Here is an 18,829-nt window from a genome sequence, read left to right as displayed (position 1 = left end):
AGCTTAAAGCCGACAAATTTACCTTCTTGAATAAAGCTGTAATATACAGGTAGGGAGAGACCATACAGGCTATGTAACAACAAGACAGAATACTGGAATTAAGGAAAGCATCTCACACCTACCTGTATGTCCTTAGGTGGCTTACTGTAAACCTAGTTCCTGGGAGACAATTATCTGAAGAAATAATTACAAGGATAAATGTTGCTTAATTTTAGAGACCTCATGATGAATGGGCAAGGAACCAAAGTTTAACATGTTCAGGTAATAAGTCAAAATAATCCACATTCTCTCTTGGAAAACTTCATGTTTTCCAAACTAGCTTGTGTTCCCAGAACTCTAAAAGCAGGCATCCACATTCTGCGTGAAACAGCACTGTTGCCGTTGCTTAAATTCTCTTGTTAAATCTCTCCCATTTTATAGCTAATCACATTTTTATAGGAGGCATGAAGCACTCTACAAGGCCCTTGCTGAGCTGTTCCTGTAAATCAAAACCTTATTCCATCGTTCTGCTTGCTGGCAGCAGAGCAAGGTTACTTTTACCATTTATGGTTGTAAAACCCATCCAGCTTTTTCCCCCCTTCAGTTGCTGCCTTTTTTCCACTATTCTTCCCTTCTCTGTCTTGCTCCAAGAAAGATATTCCAAGTTCAGCCTAACAACTTCAGAACTCATCTTTAAGCTTATTCTTGTCTTCCAGTACACTTACAACCTTGTGAAAACATCTAACAAGACGACAAGTGAAATATTAATACAGTATTTAGGTCAAGAGCCTCTTTCTCACCTTAAGTCACACGAAACAAACCAAAGCCACACAAGAACAGCAGCAGCTCAAAAGCTCTTTACACTAAGTTATCACTATGCGGCCTATACATATACTAGCTCATAAAATAAGGCCCAGATCAGACTGGAGGTGGTGAAATCACAGTTTAGCTGATATAAGCACTCAGTCCAACGTATGAGCAAGAAGGAAGAAGCAACATAGTTAAATCTTGCTATCAGACCACCTATAAGCAGCCACCACATTCTGGAACAAAGCAAGCTTAAAAATGAGAGGGGAAAAAAAAAAAAATCCCACTTTTAGATATGCTGTCCAATTGCACGCACCCTCCTGGCACATCAGGTATTAAACTGAGACAGTCTCTATTTACAAGGACCACAGACTGAAACACCAGATTCAGTTTTTGCCAGGTCTGGTTCTGTTCTTCCCCTCTCCAGCTCAGAGCTGGAGCATCCTGCCACAGACATAGAAGACTAAAAGGACTGTTTCTGCCCTTCCACAAGCCTGCGCAGGGCATATATCAACACAGCTCTATAAGAAGCTTCTGTGTTTCATGGAAGAACAATAATGTACACCGGAAACTCCTGAATTTTCACCTAGAAAGGATTCAAGCCCACATTGTGTATGGGAGCAGTCAGCACACACACAAATCATTACAGGGATGTTACTATAGGAGAACACATGTCCAGTTACAAAAGCAAAGCAACCCTTGCTGCTTAGCAATGAAGTTTAAGTGCTCTAGTGCTTTTTCCAACTAACTTGAAATCTACACTGCTTCACAGAGATATGGATAGATTGTAGGGACTAAATCTGATTTGTCTGAACATCAAGAACAGCCTCTTTTTGGTCTAAAATGACCTTTTACAAGTGTCAGCCTATTGTTTAAAATTTGATGTTCAAAAGTTTAAGCGTAGGTCACTCTTGCATTTAATTCCTACATTCATCTCAGCATGGGGTTTGCTGAAACTGAGAAATCAGCACTGAAAAGTTACTGACCTTTAAGCTTAACATCTCCTGAATCTTATAGGTGAAATAAACAATCTAGAGAGATCATGATGTACACATGCACAGAAAAAGGCTTTCTAAGGAGACTATTCTCACATTAACTGGGTGGCTCAAGACAACAAACTGGTTTGCTGACCCACACTGCTCCAGTCTTTTGCCTCAGCAGAAATCTGCAAGCAATCAGTAGAAATGATGCAACTGCCTGCTTATCAAGTGGGTTTGGTTTTTCTGATTTCTGGAAGCATGCCCTAAATAATGCTGCTCACTTAGAAGATGTTTGATTTTGTGCATAATTTATTGTACATATTCTATGCAGATGTGAGCATAACTAACTGTTGTTACTATTTTCCACCTGGAAAGGCACAGTGACTGTACTGATTAATGGCTCCATGACGATTACATCATTCCTGACTTCACCCCTTGGAGTTAACCATATTTCCTGAACAATGGAACAGAGCGTGATCAAAGGAAACTAATTTTAAAGGTCATAAGTTCTTGACACACAGACCACCTGCATGAGGTGCTCAAAATATCTTTGCATCCTGAACTCTTGAGTGCAGGATGAGGGAACTGAAGTGTTTGGAGTAAGAGCTGCACGCTGGCCATTAGGGGAATGGTTGCACATAATGAGAGAAAGGGAGGGAGAGGAGCCATGCAAAACCTTGCTCTGTCTGTGGAAGCTGCCACTCACTCCCCTGGGCAGGCAGGACAAGATACCAAGGAGCAGACCTTCTTTTTCACCCAGAGAGGGACTCCCTAGGGAAGAGCTGCAAAGAGCAAAGACTATGAGGATATCTCCATGTTTGTATTCTCTTTTTCATGATCTTCTTGCATAACTTATACTACTACTAAAAATGACTAAAGCAACTACAACCACCTCTTATTCACTGGCTATCTGACACACAGGCCCTCACAGCTGCTACCTTTACCTTCCTGCCAGGAAGAGAAGGTAGGAGAACATCCACTGAAGCACAAAAAGAACTTTAGAAATGAGGTTGCCTGCAAAAAGTTCCTTGCACTGTCTGGTAAGAAACTTCCACCCAGCCATCCTCTCTCATACTTAACATAATTAACTACAGAGGAATGCCTTTGAGAGCTCATCGACAAAGTGGAGAAGGAACTTGCTATAACCTTTCAGCTCCACAGCCCTCCTATCCCAATGGCAAACAAAATCAAACATGGGTTGGTTGTTCATCAAAAACAGAGGTCAGATTACGATCTCATGGTAAAATGAATAAATATCTGGAGTAACACTATTGAGTCAATGGAGCTACCCTGGATTTGCACACAAAATCTGGCTCGTTATATTCCAAATTCCTAAATATGTGGCTGACATCACAACGTAGCACAGTAGCTGAAAGATTTGAAGAAAACTCTACTTGAATGTGTTTTTCCGAGCAAAAAGAGCAGAAGGTTAGATTCAAATCCTACTGTCAACATAGCAAGGGTCAACATTAATATTTTCTTCTCTTATGTAATGAATTTTCAGATCTCAGCTATGCCGCCGTCCTGTTATCTCCTGGGAGGAAGGATAATTGGTTAATAAAGCCCTTTCCAAAAAAAGCCTTCAAAAGTAGAAACATCTGCTGTGTTCATTAGTCACTATTTGGCCTGAGTTCAGTGGTAAGGCAAACTACAAACCCATTCCCTTTCTCTTACCTAGAGAGGTCACAGCAAATGGGATCTTAGGTTTACGGAAATCATAGTTAACTGCAAAGAGGATGGCTGTGAAGCTTACAGATACACTTTGTTTCCTGTTCATTCACAACACCGTAAGAATAAATTCACACACACACTAGCATCTGATGGTCATAGGAACTCATATGTTTTACAGTACACACAGAGGTTCAGGTAGCCAAAAAATTTTTAAACGTGGCATTTAAGAAAAGCAGAATGTATATATTTTTTAAAAATACATTAAGAGTTAGTTCAAAAATCTAAGCCAATAACTATGCGAAAACTAGGAAGAGTTGCAGAAATCAGGCAACAGGAATTAGTATGAAGCAAAGCTGGGAGCTGAATCCAGATGCCAGAAGTTTGGGTTTAACTCTTCCATTCAGTTGCCTGCGCAACTGGACTGAGCAATACTGGAATCATACATTTTTTCTTTTTTGCATTTAAAAACACTACTAAGATTGTAAAGTCAAGCACTCCAGAGCTGGAAAATAAACATCAGAGCCCTATTAGTTTTTGTCCTTTCCTACTGTGTGGGACTATACTACACAGCAGCCATTTACAAGACAAAATACTGGTTTTTCACTCTTCATTCAAGAGAGAAGTCCACACAACATGCACAGGGCACACTGCCCAAAGAGAACTGTGTGATGAGATTATTAATGGGCTAGTTTATTCTCAGCAAAATCCACAATAGGAGCTTGCTGTTGTGATGCTCAGTATTCCAATACCAAGAGCTTAGATATCCCCTAACAAAGTCCCTAGAGCTGTGGGCCACCATTTTGCCCATATGGAATGTGCTTTCATATGTTCTTGCTGTAAGGTAAAATTCAAGGTTAAAATGTAGGACACTTGACAATGCCAAAATGACGTAGTTGTTAGACAGGTCATCACTGCACCCCGAAGAGCTCTTAGGCAACTGAAGAGTGCTTACATGCAACTCGCCCCAAAGCTTTCCTGATACATCAGAACGATAGGAAAACATTGCTCTATCCAAAATATGCTGTGAGGTCTATACCTGTAATACTGGTACCACAGTTAAGAGCGACCACAAAAAATAAACAGAAGCTCCTTGAACGAGCATCCTCTGGTCTTAACATCAATTGAGATAGAAAAGCTCTGAAATGCAGATTGTTAGAATTCATAAGCAAGATAAAGGTAAGTTAATGTTTTACAAATTTCCTAATTATAGAGTGCTTGAGTTCAATGCCATGACTATTATTTGAACTTAGGTCGCATATCACTTCAAAGTTTATTTAAAAAAATCCAACCTAAAATAAAATTTTACATTACAGTCTTGCATTGAAATCTGCTTGTTTCAACAACTGTTGATCACCTTCTGACCCACTACACAAACCTCTGCTATTCAAGCAAGCGGAGAATTAAAAAATAGCAGTTGTCAAATACCATGGTGGAGGGCAGTAGACTGGAATGAGAGGTGACCAATGGGTTTCACAGGCATTTACAAACAGAAGACATTAAGTAGCTTCCCCGCCTTCCACCTTGGAGGTTTTCTACCCTGTCTCACTCTTCCTGACCAGGCAAGGACTCCTACCATTCAGACTTTTATTCTTACGTTCCTTCCCCCTTCAGATACCTGTCCATCTTCCTTTTCACAGATGGCTGTAAAACACAAACACTTCCTCATCCAGTGTCTGCCCCTAATTTCTAGGGTTTTGAGGTTTGGGGTGTGAAGGTGTAGAGGGTGTGGTTTTGTTTTATTTTTTATTTTGGGTGGGTTTTTTTTTTCTTCTTTGCAAGTTGTTCACCCTTCCTTATTTTTTTTTCTCCACTTTCTCAGTCCAAACCACAGCATCTGTGCAAGCAACAGAGGGATGACATTGGGGAATTAGGAAGCAGTTTCTTGATGAGCTTTAGTACCTCTGCAAATGATTCTAGGTCGTGTTCACGGTGACACCTAAGGTTTTAAAGGCTAAGCTCTAACAAGTCTCATTAAACACAGCCAAACTGAAAATTCCAAGGTTTGTAACTCAACATAATTTGGATGAGGCACCCCAAGGAAACATGCTTCTGACAAACACTACCGTAATTCAAACCAGGGACTCTGCATTCCACACCTAGAGAAATAAACAATAAAACCCCAGTAAACCTCATAGTATGATTACAAAGTATTTTTCCCAATTACCCTTCACACAAATAGTTAATCTGCTGCAATGAAAAAGGCTAAAAAAAGTTAAAGATCAACAGCACATGCCACAGATACACACCAAGAAGTGATATAACTTAACTTCTGTCATCCTTCCGTGTAAGTGTTGTGCAGGTTATCTTAATGGTTGAATAGCTTCAACACACACATGAAAAATTGCTGCTTTGAACTCTAAGAACCATATCTGCTCCTCTTAAAAGGTCCAAAATTATTTGCTAAAATGAATTATATTTTATCTTGTTATAAGACCACCCCATATTTAAAAATGGGATTTTTGAACAGCACCATATAATTTTGTACCTGAAATATTTCAAAAACAGCTAGTGCTTTCCATAAGAAAATAAAGTTTAATTTCATCTATTATTTTACTTTTTCATATCAAACCTCTTCTTGGTTTCTAGCAGGCCTAGCAGTTTCAAAATTAGACAACAGAGCTATACTTTTTCAAGCAGTAATCTTACTAAAATTGTTAAACATTTATCTAGACTGAAAAATGGAAGGACATCTCCTTATTTTTTTTATTACCTATTTTTCTCCTCAAAGTAAGCTTGTTCTGTTTACCTTCAGGGATCTTCCATATTTACTATTCATACTCCGCAGTGCTGACTGATTACACTTTCAGGAAAGAAACTTTTCGGCTCTTCCTGGTAATCATGCTCACCGTCACTTGCATATAGCATCAGCGTGAACCTCCACATATACATGTAATGTCCAAGCTGGAGAAGGGAGTGGGAGGGAGATTCCACATCTCGAAACCACTCTAAGCCTACAGTCTTATCAGTTCACTAAGAAAACTGAGATGTTTTGACAAAAGCTACTACAAAGATAGCATCATAAAAAGATAGCATCATAAAAAAAAAAGCCAGGGGAATTGTACAGGAAGCTACAGGCAACCTCCTGTTGACCCTTCCTACATCAATTATTCTCTCATCCTAAGGTTTAAGGAAGGACTTTAATGTAATAGAGAAAGAAGTTATGACATTCAGCATCTAGAATTTGGAAGTAAATTCTAACTCTATCAAACTTTACAGTGAGGTTAATATCCCGAGACATACTCTATTTTAGTCAGAGCCTACAAGCTTTGATGCAGCAACTAAGCACAGTTTATTACCTGAAGTGGAGACTATAAAAGGGTAACTCCTGACCTTCACATCTATAGCAAATAGTGATCCCTGTTATTTACATGTGTTTATTCTAGGAAAATAATTTATTCATTTACCATGCATCATACTTTCAATGAACTCCCTAAACACATTTTCATATACTTCAGTCCTTCCTGTGCACAGGAGAACATCTAAGTTCTGTTTTATCTCACGTGTTTCTACAAAGAGAGAGGCCAAATAATTTTTTTTCCCCATGTGCCCCTCTGCTAGATTTTACCATAGTTTTAACGCCTATAAAAGTTGATCCAACAACAGAACAGGTAGATCAAAAGTACTGGAGGCTTCCTGGAGGTCCTTTAGAAAACCTCTCAGCCATTTTCAAGAAAACTACCTTGGCAGTTACATTGTCAGTGATGCTTTTCCAGCCAGTGAGGCAATTCAAATCCCTGTTTGCTTTAGGCTAGTATTCTCCTAAAGGGAAAATCCAGAATTTTGTAGTAAAGCTGGAAGGATGTTGTCTTTCACGTAGGCAGGTGGAGTCTGTCCGCAGTGTGAATACACTCTTAATTCATAAATTACAATTCATTTCCAATTTACAGGTTAAAACTAGCACTATCATAAGGAAAATGTTCATTTGCAGTCTGCAAAAGGTCATGAATAGCCCCTTTTGATCTTTAGTTCTTCTGTTTCACAACAGTGTTAGCTGTTAGTTAGTCTAAGTCCTACAAATATCTAGGTCAATCTTTCTTTTCTTCACGTCTCAGCAAAGACACCAGAACTTACTACAGTCTAATTCACTGCACATAGGAAAATTTGATCTAATATTAAAATCTAATTCTTTCATCCATAGCAAGCATGGACAAGATCTTAATCCTTTCTCCTCTGCAGTAAGTTTTTCTGTATTCAAAGACATGCTTATTTCCTCTTCCCTTCCCAACCTTATCCTAGGCTAAGGAAATAAAGATCTTTCAGTGATCTCCCGTGTAGGTCAGGTTTTCTGGTCTTCTGTTTGTTCTTGTTTTCCCTTGAACTTACTCTAATCATTACACTTCTAATGAAATACACTCATAAACTCTCAAATCAACTATCAAGATGTTTCTTAAAAGCAAACACACGGCTTAAAATGCAAAGTACTTCAAATTCAATCTAGAGAGAAGCTTGTATATTCTACTTCAGTGCTCTGCAAGCTGGAGGATGGCACTTGAAATGCCAATGTGAAAGAACTCTGAAAGAACTTCACCTACATTAACTTGCCTTCTTAAGACCCAGGTTGCCACCTATATACATAATAGCAGATTTTACTTTAAATACCACAAGCTTCTATGTTGTCAAACAGTATGGCTGGGCCTAGCTCAGTCCCTTCTTCCTTACCAAGATGGCTGAAATCCCACCTAAGTGCTGCAGGACACGGACTTCATTCATTACAAAGGCGCTTGCGTCTTGCGACACCCGATGGACCACATATATCTGAGAACGGAAATACCTTTAAAAAGCCCCATGGTGTTAGAAAGTGCAGCACCGGATGAACTAAGCTATTCCACTCAAGTTTGTTTTGGCAGATTTTCAACTCTCCAGTCTATCCTTGCCTTGTTTTCACACACAAGACTTGGAACAATTCCATTTATCAAGTCTACCTAGATGGAGCATTAAGTTGGCCTCTAAAATAAGACAGGGAGAAAAAGAGGAGAAAGTAATGCAACTCAATACTGTTAACAATTTTCTCACTATAGTTTTATGTACACAGGACAAAAGTGGAAGTTAGATGGGGAAAAAAAAACACATTTGAAATCTGAAGATTCAAAAGACTACTTCTCAAGCCATGGTACTTGACATAAGACAATGTTAGCTAAATATGAAAACATATTTTTGTGAAAAAGTCATAATACAAAAAGAATATCTCTGAATAATTTTCAGTTAAGCTAGTAAAGGGAAATATACTTATTTTCCATAGTTTAAGGGCTTTACTACAACTGTCTAAGACAGTTGCTAGCATTTCTTGTAAGACTGAAGAGCTTCCAGTCACGTACTTTTTTTAATATATTAATAAAACAACTAAAAATATATATATGCTATAAAGAAATATATACCATATGTCAAGCATACATCCATTAATGGGAATATAAAACTTCTCTGTGTTTCAAGCAAAAGCTGCAGTGATTAAAAAACTACACTTCATTTTACGCTGTCTTTCAAGGGAAGCTTCTTTTTTACAATATCAATGCTTGCTTTAGATACTACCAGGAAACACTTACCAAATATGCACACTTAGGTATCTGTTTATATAAGAAGAGCTTTCCAATTGCAGAAGAACTTTTGTAACAGCTTAGAGAAAAAAGAAAAAAATTAAATATTAATTGGCTAACCACTGTCATTCATGGAACTTGAAAAAAATCAAAGCAAAATCCTTATTCTATTTTAGAATTTAACTTTGATGAAATTCAGCTTCCATTTTATTCCCAGGCGTTTCAGTAAACCGCAACCAAGTTATGATCAGTTTTAATTAAGTTAATGGATTATGAAAGATAAACTACACAATTCCTTTTTACTAGGGCCTGCATTTGACTTCTACAAACCAGTCTAGTTTGGCAGACATTCATATCTACAACACAGCAAGAGCAAGAATACAAAAGCAATGAGAAAGCGTTGCCCACTGGCATGACATCTTTCATCTTAAAAATTTTCTCCATTAGTGAACATATCTTGCAATAATCTTAATGGTGTAGTTTACAGACCTTTAAGGAAGAAACTGTATTCTTATGATCCCAAAGCAACTTTGCCAAATCTGTTCAGCATTTTTAAGTACTACTGCAAGATACATGCCACCCTTCCTACTGTATTTTCTGCTGTGCTACACAGCTAACTATTAATCAAGTAGAGCACATGCTCTAAGTCAGTCTTGTGCTCCAAGCTTTTGCTACGTAATACAATTTAAGTCAGAACCTTAACTTGATTCAGAGTCAGCGAGTATCAAACTGATGGATACTTAATACCTGTTTATTCAAATTAGAAACAAGTTTATTACATATAGGACAAAACAAAGTATAGTTAAATGAGTCATTAAGATTATAACTTAATATTCACCATTTGAACACACAGGAAAAAAAAAAAACACCTTTTCACATGTTGTTAAAGTTTCCCTTCAATGGCAGATAGCTGCCCTGCTTCATTTGTTGGTGAGGAAGTGGACTGAAATGATAAATGACAGCTTCAAGGGACGGGTTCTAAGACATGCAAGTTCCTTGATTGTCCCCAGAACAGCTCCTTTTTTGGCAGAGATCTCATTACATCAGAAGTTTCTACCTGAGGGTTCAGACCTTTTACTATCAGTGATATTAAAAAAAAAAAAAAAAAAAAAAAAAAAGCAAGCCCATTGTCAGCACACTTAAGTTCACGATTGGACTCTGTACTCCATGGAAACATTCTGAGGTCTGCAGATCAACAAGTTGACGTTCACAGTACATTACTTCAACTCTGTTAACCGTTTTGGCAAGCAGTCAGCCCTTGTACAGTCATCAAGAAGTATAGACAATAATTCTTACATTCTCCCCTCTAGGTCTACACTATGTGCTTGATTAATGACATCCGAATTTCACCAGTAACCTAAACCAACATATTTAGCAAGGAAGCCATGGAAAATTGTTCGTCTATCAGTAGAAATTAATCATACAGGACTTGTACAAAGATTAAGCTTACAAAAGATGGGACAGTTAATTTGCAGCAGGACAACACACTGGCAACTTCCCACCACAGGAACTCTTCTGGAAAAGCTTTACTACTTTCTGCAAGTCTCATCTTGAACAACAGGGAGTAGTAGCAAAGTCTCAGTAACAGATAATATTACAAGACTGCAAGCAGTGCTTTCCTCTGCATTAGCAGGATAAGCAGGGCACATTTTCAACCCCTGAACTCATCTACTTCAGGTGTGTTCATTTTCAAAGTTTTTCCCCCAAAACAACTCAAGATTAAGCTATTCAGTTACAGATTTACTTCTCAAAACAATTTGACCAGACATTTAAATTATCCTAGACAACAGTTTAACTGCTCCTAATAATTTAAAAAACTTCAGAGCAAGCGGCAGGTAGATCATGGTGATCACTGATGACATTCTATATTAGGTTTACAATCCTGACGCCCTTTTAAGCCTATAGAAAAAACAGGCAAGGTTTTTATTTCCATCTTCCTGTGCACAATATTTGGTGAAGAGTAGTCATGATTGTCACTCCATCAATCAAGCCTATTTTTCTGCTTGTGGAAGCAGATTAACTACTTTATAATTGCTATTGCTTTTTAAGGCATTTTTCTGAATAACTATACAATATGGGATATCTTTTCATTTCAGGTGAGATTATCAAAATCCAAAGTCTGTAACTCCAGAAAAAAGAAAAAAAAAGAAAAAAAAAAAGAAAAAATTTCTGGATGAAATATCATTCAAGTCTACTTTGCAATTGCACAAAGTCCTGCTATGCCATGCCATTTAATTTTAATCTCCTGCAGGCAGTACTCCTTTCATCCATGTTTTCCACATGAAAATGGACTAGGTATAGCCATTAGGTGTTTCAAAAAAGCCATCAGCCACTACTTCTCACGCCTCCACCCCTCATGACAGTTGAGAGAGAGCTGGCATCAAAGCCTTCAAGAAACACTGAATTCTTCTGCTGGCCAGCCCACACTCAGCATTAAGGAAAGCAGCGGTACAACAGAACTAAGCACTGTCCCTAAACCAGTCCTCTCAACCATAAACAACAGAAAGTAGGTATCCAACCTAACCTTAATACCATGTCCAGAGCTTTGTTCAGTCTCACCTAAGACGCTTTGAGTACATTACATGAAGCAAATGCACAGCTCTGAGGGCTCCAGAGAAACGGGTGACTCATTTGCCTTTAATCCCGTGAACGCAAACTGCCAAGAATGCCCTATGGTTCTATAGTTAACCATGGTTTTGCAAAGTCATTTGTCTAGCTATCATTAAAAAACCTTACGGTCTTCATGCATAAGCGACTCCAGCCCAGACAAGCAATGCAGTAAGAAAGGGGCTGTGCATACCAGTGGCTTCTGACTCCCACACAATCAATAGTCCCTCTCACCCTCAACTTGTAAACCTCAGTGCAGCCACACTTTATACATCCTTAGAGAGGATTAATTTAATTTTGATTTCCTCTCTGTGTTTGCTTTGGAGGTTTGCAGCTTGAGCAATATATATATGACTAAAATTTGGCAGCAAGCAGCCTGTAATATGATGTATATCATTTCAGCCTGGCCAGCATATTCAGGAAAACAACAAGCTGGCAGTGAGGACAGTTTCATCTCACATTCAGAAAGTGGAAGACTCGGGTAGGAATAAGGAATGGCAAGACATTTCCAGGAGGTGAACTTAAGAGGGATGAGGTCCGGTACCATCCGTGTGACCAAGGGAACACAGTGCCCAGCAAAACAAGTTTTGATCATGACAGAGAAGGAGGTGGCAAGCATACAGGTCTTTAAAGCCATCGCCTTTCCATCATTCGATGGGTTTCTAGTATGTTGGTTACTGGTATCTTCCAAAGCTTGCCAGGGCAATGGTAAAACCAGGGCCAAGCAAAGAGGTATTGTTGCCACAGGAAAGCAGACAGAAATAAAAGGATTTTGCTGGCCTGACTTACATGTTTGAGCATCATGATAGATTAAAGAAAATATTAAGTATTTTCTATAAGATTTTTCAAAGAGAAAAGTAGGAATTAAACTCTGAACTGTACCGTTTCCACTGTAAACTTTAGTTAAACACTACAAATTTCAGTCTCAACTTTTATTTTATCAGTTGTCCTTCAAGAAGTTAACAGTATATTACACATGCTATGTATATAATATTCTATTCTATGTAATCATAGAATCATGATTCTAATACTGAAGCAGTAATGTTCTATGAACAACAGAAAGCACTCTTTTTAGCTCATTCATGCCATTTTTCATAGCTGAAATGCATTTGCTCAGCTGCATTCAGTGGTACATACCTACAATCATGAGCTCCAACCGGTGTATGAAGAAAGCCATTATTGTCTGGAGCATAACAATCCGAACATCCTGACACAGACCTTATTCAAGGGTAGCCCAGGACATAAGGATTCTTCAGTGAATAAAACTCAAAATTATCCAACATCACAAGCTATTATTGTTTCAACAGTGTACTAGTCTTCTAGCATTTCCAGATTTCCACACTCCTAGAATCGGCAAGGTTCCTTTTATTAGATCTCTATATTAGCTTATCAAGATTATGTTGTTGCTTCCACCAGAAGCTTTCTGTAAAGGGACATGAGGGCCAGAATAAAATGGCCTACATCTTCCTTAACGTCTGTTTTCACTGCTTAGCAGTGTGTTACCCCTACATATGAAACCCAGAACTACATCTACCTTTTTTACTATTATACAGCACAGAAGCTTTACTTTCAACTTATGGTTTACTACCTTTGCTATCTCTTGTCATCACTGCTTCCTTTTAGTCTAAATTCAGTGCCTTTAGATTGAGTAGTCCCTTCCCTCCCAAAAGTAAAATTCTGTTCGATACTTCCATGATACGGAACCAAACTAACTTGTGGCAGAAATGGCAAAAAAAATCCTAGTCCATTCAGACTCATCAGTCACAAGCTCAATACCAGAGCTAAGTTCCATTGAAGTTCAAAAATCAGACACAAAAGAACGGGAGTTATCAGATTCAACACCACAGTCAAAAGTTCACCCTTAAAAAAAAAAAGGGGGGGGGGGGCAAGGGGGGGGTGGTGTTAAAAACCATTACAAATCAGTGTCACTTTCCTACACAGTATTTCACTCAGGGCCAAGATACAACATGCAATGGTCAAACACTGAGAATAAGACCATGTATTTCAACACCTATATATAATTTTTTTTTTAAAAAACCTTTGCCATTGAGTGATTTGTGGTTTGAATACTTGTATCTGAAGACTATTATACTCTGGATGTGTAAGATGACAACGTTTCCAAGATGGTGTGACACAGTTAAACACCTGGTTTTCCGTGGCCTTGCTCTGTCAGCCTACAATCCTTTCCTTGAGGAAAAAGAAAAAATGCTGTTTTTTCTACTACTTCCAGATGTTAAATGGAAGTGGTTCTGACCAGGATACTTGAAGCTTCAAAAGCTTCAGATAATCTGTACATCTGTATTAAGATGAATCATTCTAAATTCATCTGACCTGGTGAGCAAAGGCATCACATCACACTTCCAGAGTTCTGCATAGGGTGCCCCAATGAATTGGGGGCAGGAGTGTCCTTCATTTGGATCAAATTAACACAGATGTACAAATAAGGAAGTTAAGCTAGTCTGTCAATAAAACAGCACAGGAGCCTAAAAACTTCCAGGGTAGAAGACCTAATTCTGAGCTGAGCAAGTCATTCACAAACCACGACAAGAGTGCACACGAAACTGGGTCAGAAGTGAAAAGAAGATTACTGTTCAAGGAGAAACAAATTCTTTCAATTAATATTTGAACCACATTAATATTAAAACATACTCAAAGTCAGAACAGAATTGATGTTACTCGTTTAACTTTCAAGAAGCAACCAAGGTAACAAAACCTTTGTAGCTCTCCTAATGAGTAAAACACACACTGCAAACCACTGCAATACAGCGTGTATTGCAGTAGTTTGGTAGTAGAGGTGAGGACTGGCAACGTGTTTTCACTTGAGCATCCTCCCATGCCAGGTTTCTTGAAAATTCCAATACGTGCACAGATGGGAAGAGCTGAAGCTCATCCAAATCTTGAATTTAGTTTCCTGGACACAAGCAAATGAATGCAAACACAAATAAATAAAAAACCACACACACACAAATAGCACCTTAGCACATAAAATACACATATTTTTCTTGCTATAGAGAAATGTGTCAGGACATAAATGGAGACCAGTGTCACTGACAGCACCTCATTTCATACCAAAGATGACCTTGGTCCTGAGGTTCAAAAGAGCTGACAAACATGCCTCAGATTTTCACTCAAGTTTCAGCTATTTTCTTTTCATAGGGGCTTTATGTAACAGTTTATTACTAACTCTATGAATATAAATTTTCTATATCCCTTTAACAAAGGAATAACTTTTTGATGAGTTATTTCAGTCCAGTAACAACTTAAGAAGATGGCTGCATTTTTAAATCTGCAAGACCCCTATTCCAGTGAAAATAAGTTCTTTCAAGAATGGCTCAAACAGTCAAATACTTCAGCTTTTAAGGAAACTTCTTGATGGGATGTATTTGCGAAGTTCCACGACTGCCTCAAATGTTGACTGAACCCTTTCAAAGCTTTGAAGAAATATGGCCTCTGCTAGGACTTGAAATTAGTAAGTGACACTTACACTTGAATTTCAACGAAAGTAAAATCATAATTTAATCCATGATAATAAGCAACACTTTGGGACTGATACGTGAACTATTTTTTAGAACCACAGTCACAATCCTAACATAAAAATCATTAAGTTTCACATAGAGTTTATGAGTTATCTTTTGGATTAAGGAAGCCTATCTGGTCACCAAAGTAACATCATACATCAGTTTTCCCAGCAGCCACCAAATTCCAGAGATTAACCATGATGACATTTACTGTTAACTAAATCATCCACTACAAAATGCTTGTTTCTCTGGTCTGAATTGGCTAATCATTCAGACAAAAAGACACAATTTCTATGAAGGGGCCCAAAGAAAATACTTAATCCTTTCAGCAATACCTGAGCCTGCTAAGTTTATAAGCATAATATATCATATTGAGCAATAGACAGTAGGATACAAAGGTTTGGTCACTCATACTTTTAACCACATTCTCATTTTTTTATGACTTTGCAGCTAGTATTATTTGTTTTTCAGTTTCTTTCACATAACTAGTTTTACTGCTTGCAGTTTCCAACTACATTCCTTTTTCCTCCCCTTAGCGAGGCCAATATTTTAGTTACTGCTTAGTTATGGTTTCATTATTCTTCCCTTCTAAATAGCACAGAATATTACATATTTAAACATGGTTGCTCTAATTTAAAATCCACAAATGGTAAACAGGAACAAGTTCATGGCATATTGTCCTTCTATGCTCATCTTATTTCCAAGATGCACAAGAAAAGATCTTTCTCTATTAGACTGGGATAAATAAGGAGTTGCTCTAATATGTTCCAATTTCTACTAAATTAGCAGGTGCAAAATTGAAGCAGCATAGAACCCCTTAAAGTTCTGAGTCAAAGCATGAATGAAGTATAATAAAGTTACACTAATAATCTGGGATTTAATTTATTACCAAATTCAAGAGGATACCCTTGTACTTCCCCTTTAGGTATCTGTCCAAATCAGAACTGGAATAACCAATAACAGAAATCAGGACATGAGATAAGGCTCAGATCTGATGCCATTTGTTTTTTCAGTTCACATCAGCATTTGTCTAATTCAAAATGGACATGTATGGATAACCATGACAAATTGTTTCTGATGACAGAATCTCACGTTTACTTTTGAAGCCTCCCAGTCTTCTTCTTATGAGCAATATTTTAAAAAAGACTGGTGTCATCACAGTAAACACAGAAAATATCAGGTGGGGGTGAGTTTTTCCTGTGTGTTTTGGGTTCATTTCTTTTTTTTGGCCATATACAAATGCACATTCTAAACAAAAATCATTTACAAAATTAAAAGTATATGAAAGCGTTAACACATCAAGCTGAGAAGAGACTAATTCTCCTTCACCCCAAAGAGCTATTTAATATGATTGGTAAAACCTGAACCCAGTGACTGAATGGCAGTGCTGTTATTTTGATTTGGATATAATTTCCTTGGGGATGACATTCTTACCATAGTCCAGCAAAATATTCAGATTTCATTAAATGCTATGGGAGTCTGCCTTCCTTAATTAGACACTGACAGAAGTTATCTTTACTAAATATTGAAGGATAGAAGCAGATTAATCATTCATCCAATGCCACATCAGCCGAAAGAAAAACAAGTGTTCCTCAAGAATTTTTTCCTAAAAAATACATTTGTCAAGTAGTCTGACAAATTAGCAGCACCAATTGACACCTACTGATGTCAGTTCTTTTTACTGGAAGCAGCCAAAGCAGATTCAGTATATTGTGAATTTTAACCAGATCCAGAATAATCTCCCATTAAAACCAGGCACACCAGCTTCTTTATCAGCTTCACATGCTTAACATTGCAAAAGCTTTCCAAATACAAATGCAAGGCCAGACAGAAAATGTGTAGTACATTTGAATCTGAGGTACAAGGGCGTTAAAAGAAATTTGAGAAAGTTAACTCTGCTAGAACAGCAAAGAAAATACACTCACAGCTAAAGTCAGATTGGAGTGTAATTTTGCCTCAGATTGCAAAAAGTTACTGAAGTCTTTTTTCAAAAGTGAAAGAAAAGCAAAAGGGTCAAAGAGCAAGATGATTTCAGAAAGCAGAGTTCAAGCTAATGGTTTATCTCAGTCCACAATAAAGAAAGACCAAGTAAACATAGTCTCCCAAGCCAGAGCCCACTGAAGACAGTCCAATTATGATTTTATTGTTTAGACCACATTTGTTTCTGTTCTATAAGGAAAACCACCATAAAAGTCCTTCCTTGTGCCATGTAAACAACTGCTCTGCACAGTGCATAGTTTCTGAGGTTTCAGGTGCCACACAAAATTTTTTATTGCTCAAATGGGAGCTAAAGACCTAACTTGGCAAGGCTTACAAATGTCTATCTTGCCAGGGGCGTGTGATTGGGGGGGGATATCTACATTTACATATGTCTACATGAATATATAAATATCTTCGGATTAAGCAAATCACAAACTTCGCAGTTGAGAAGAAGAATTTGTTCCTACTACCCACATCCTTGAGACCTCTTAACATTAATGTTTGTCTTTTGGAGATTCCCACCTAGCACTGTTTACATATAATGAACAAGTAAAAGACTTCCCACAAACAATGAATACCTGACAGTGCTGTAAAATTTCACTTTCTTGGATATACAAGATGGAAATGGACTTCATGTTAGGGAAAAACAAAAGCGTTACAGATTAAATAAGGCACTGGCACAAACTGGAATTTCACTATCATGAGTCTGATAATAATTTACAATGGAGAACTGTGACATATCCAAGTCATTGCAAGCAGCGTGGCAGGTTACAGTCATCCAGTACAGCCATCAAGCTTCTTCCCACCCATGCATTCACATCTGTAAGGTAGCATAAACATATCACATGCCTACGAAAAGTCTCCATACTTCACTTTGTTGGAGGGTAACTCAAACTAGCTGATCTAAATGGACTACCAAATCTTACAAACAAGCATTTACAATGCATCCCTAAAGAAATCCTGCCCGCCTTCTGGCAAGACTATGTACACACAAGAGACCAGAGTAGGTGAGTAGAAATCTCCTAGCTCAGTATAGCTGATAGGCTGCTATGGGCACTTGTTTTCCTGTATCAGAAAAGAAATCCTTTATTTAAACCATTAAAACAGCAATTATACTTTCAGTTTCACGAGATACAAACTCCCAATCCATCATCACAGTTCAAGATGAAAACTAGCCTTAAATACGAAAGGAAATATCACAATGGACAGTTGCTGAACAAGCGCAACACCACAACACAAGTTATATGTTGAAGCGTGGCTGATTAAAGCTAGAGGAATATGTAGACTGCTAATCGCCAGATTATACTCATGCTCATAACTTCTGCTTATACTTCCAGCCTAGTCTACTGTAACTGTCTAAACCAACAATGATCCAGCAGGCAGAATTAACAAGAATATAAGAATTACCATTGTCCATTCTTGAATTGCCATTTTCATCAGCCAGTCTCAGTACATACTTCTCAAGGGAAATCTGAGGAATGCTGGCAGAAACAAGGAGATGCCAAACTTCAGTAACTTGAGAAAAACACAGTAGCAGGCACTATGGTACAATAGCCAGAAGAGAACAGAATGAGTCAGCAACTCTAAGCAGATATTTCTCAAGCATGCTGCTAGTTTTGGCACTATTGGCCATTCTTAAAAATTATACAGCCATTTGACAAGCTGACATAAAAAAAAAGATAAGATACAGGAAAATAAGGCAGGATATTTCGTGCGATAAGTTTAAACAACAGCATCTTACCAGGGATTGTCAAGT

At 37.9% G+C, this 18,829-nt stretch overlaps 1 protein-coding gene across 4 annotated transcripts in view; it reads right to left on the bottom strand.

Moving 5' to 3' along the window:
• Positions 1-18,829, bottom strand: part of FBXL7 (F-box and leucine rich repeat protein 7) — a 196,073-nt gene that overhangs the window by 120,478 nt on the left and 56,766 nt on the right. The window contains exon 3 of one of the 4 annotated variants that reach the window (XM_087736892.1): positions 8,978-9,047. The exons of 2 other annotated variants lie outside the window; for them this stretch is intronic. Coding sequence is in view for 1 of the 2 variants with exons in the window: in XM_087736881.1 (XP_087593007.1) it covers positions 18,481-18,490 (10 nt within the window). In the remaining variant the exon portion in view is untranslated. Of the gene's footprint in view, positions 1-8,977; positions 9,048-18,480; positions 18,555-18,829 lie in introns of all 4 variants that reach the window. One more of the 4 variants, XM_087736881.1, reaches the window with a different exon arrangement.

This window comes from Nipponia nippon, unplaced genomic scaffold, assembly GCF_047370975.1.
Source record: "Nipponia nippon isolate SJK-2023a ecotype South Korea unplaced genomic scaffold, ASM4737097v1 scaffold_1, whole genome shotgun sequence".
NCBI lineage: Eukaryota > Metazoa > Chordata > Aves > Pelecaniformes > Threskiornithidae > Nipponia > Nipponia nippon.
Note: the sequence above shows the minus strand (reverse complement) of the source record. Positions and strands in the feature narration are given on the sequence as shown.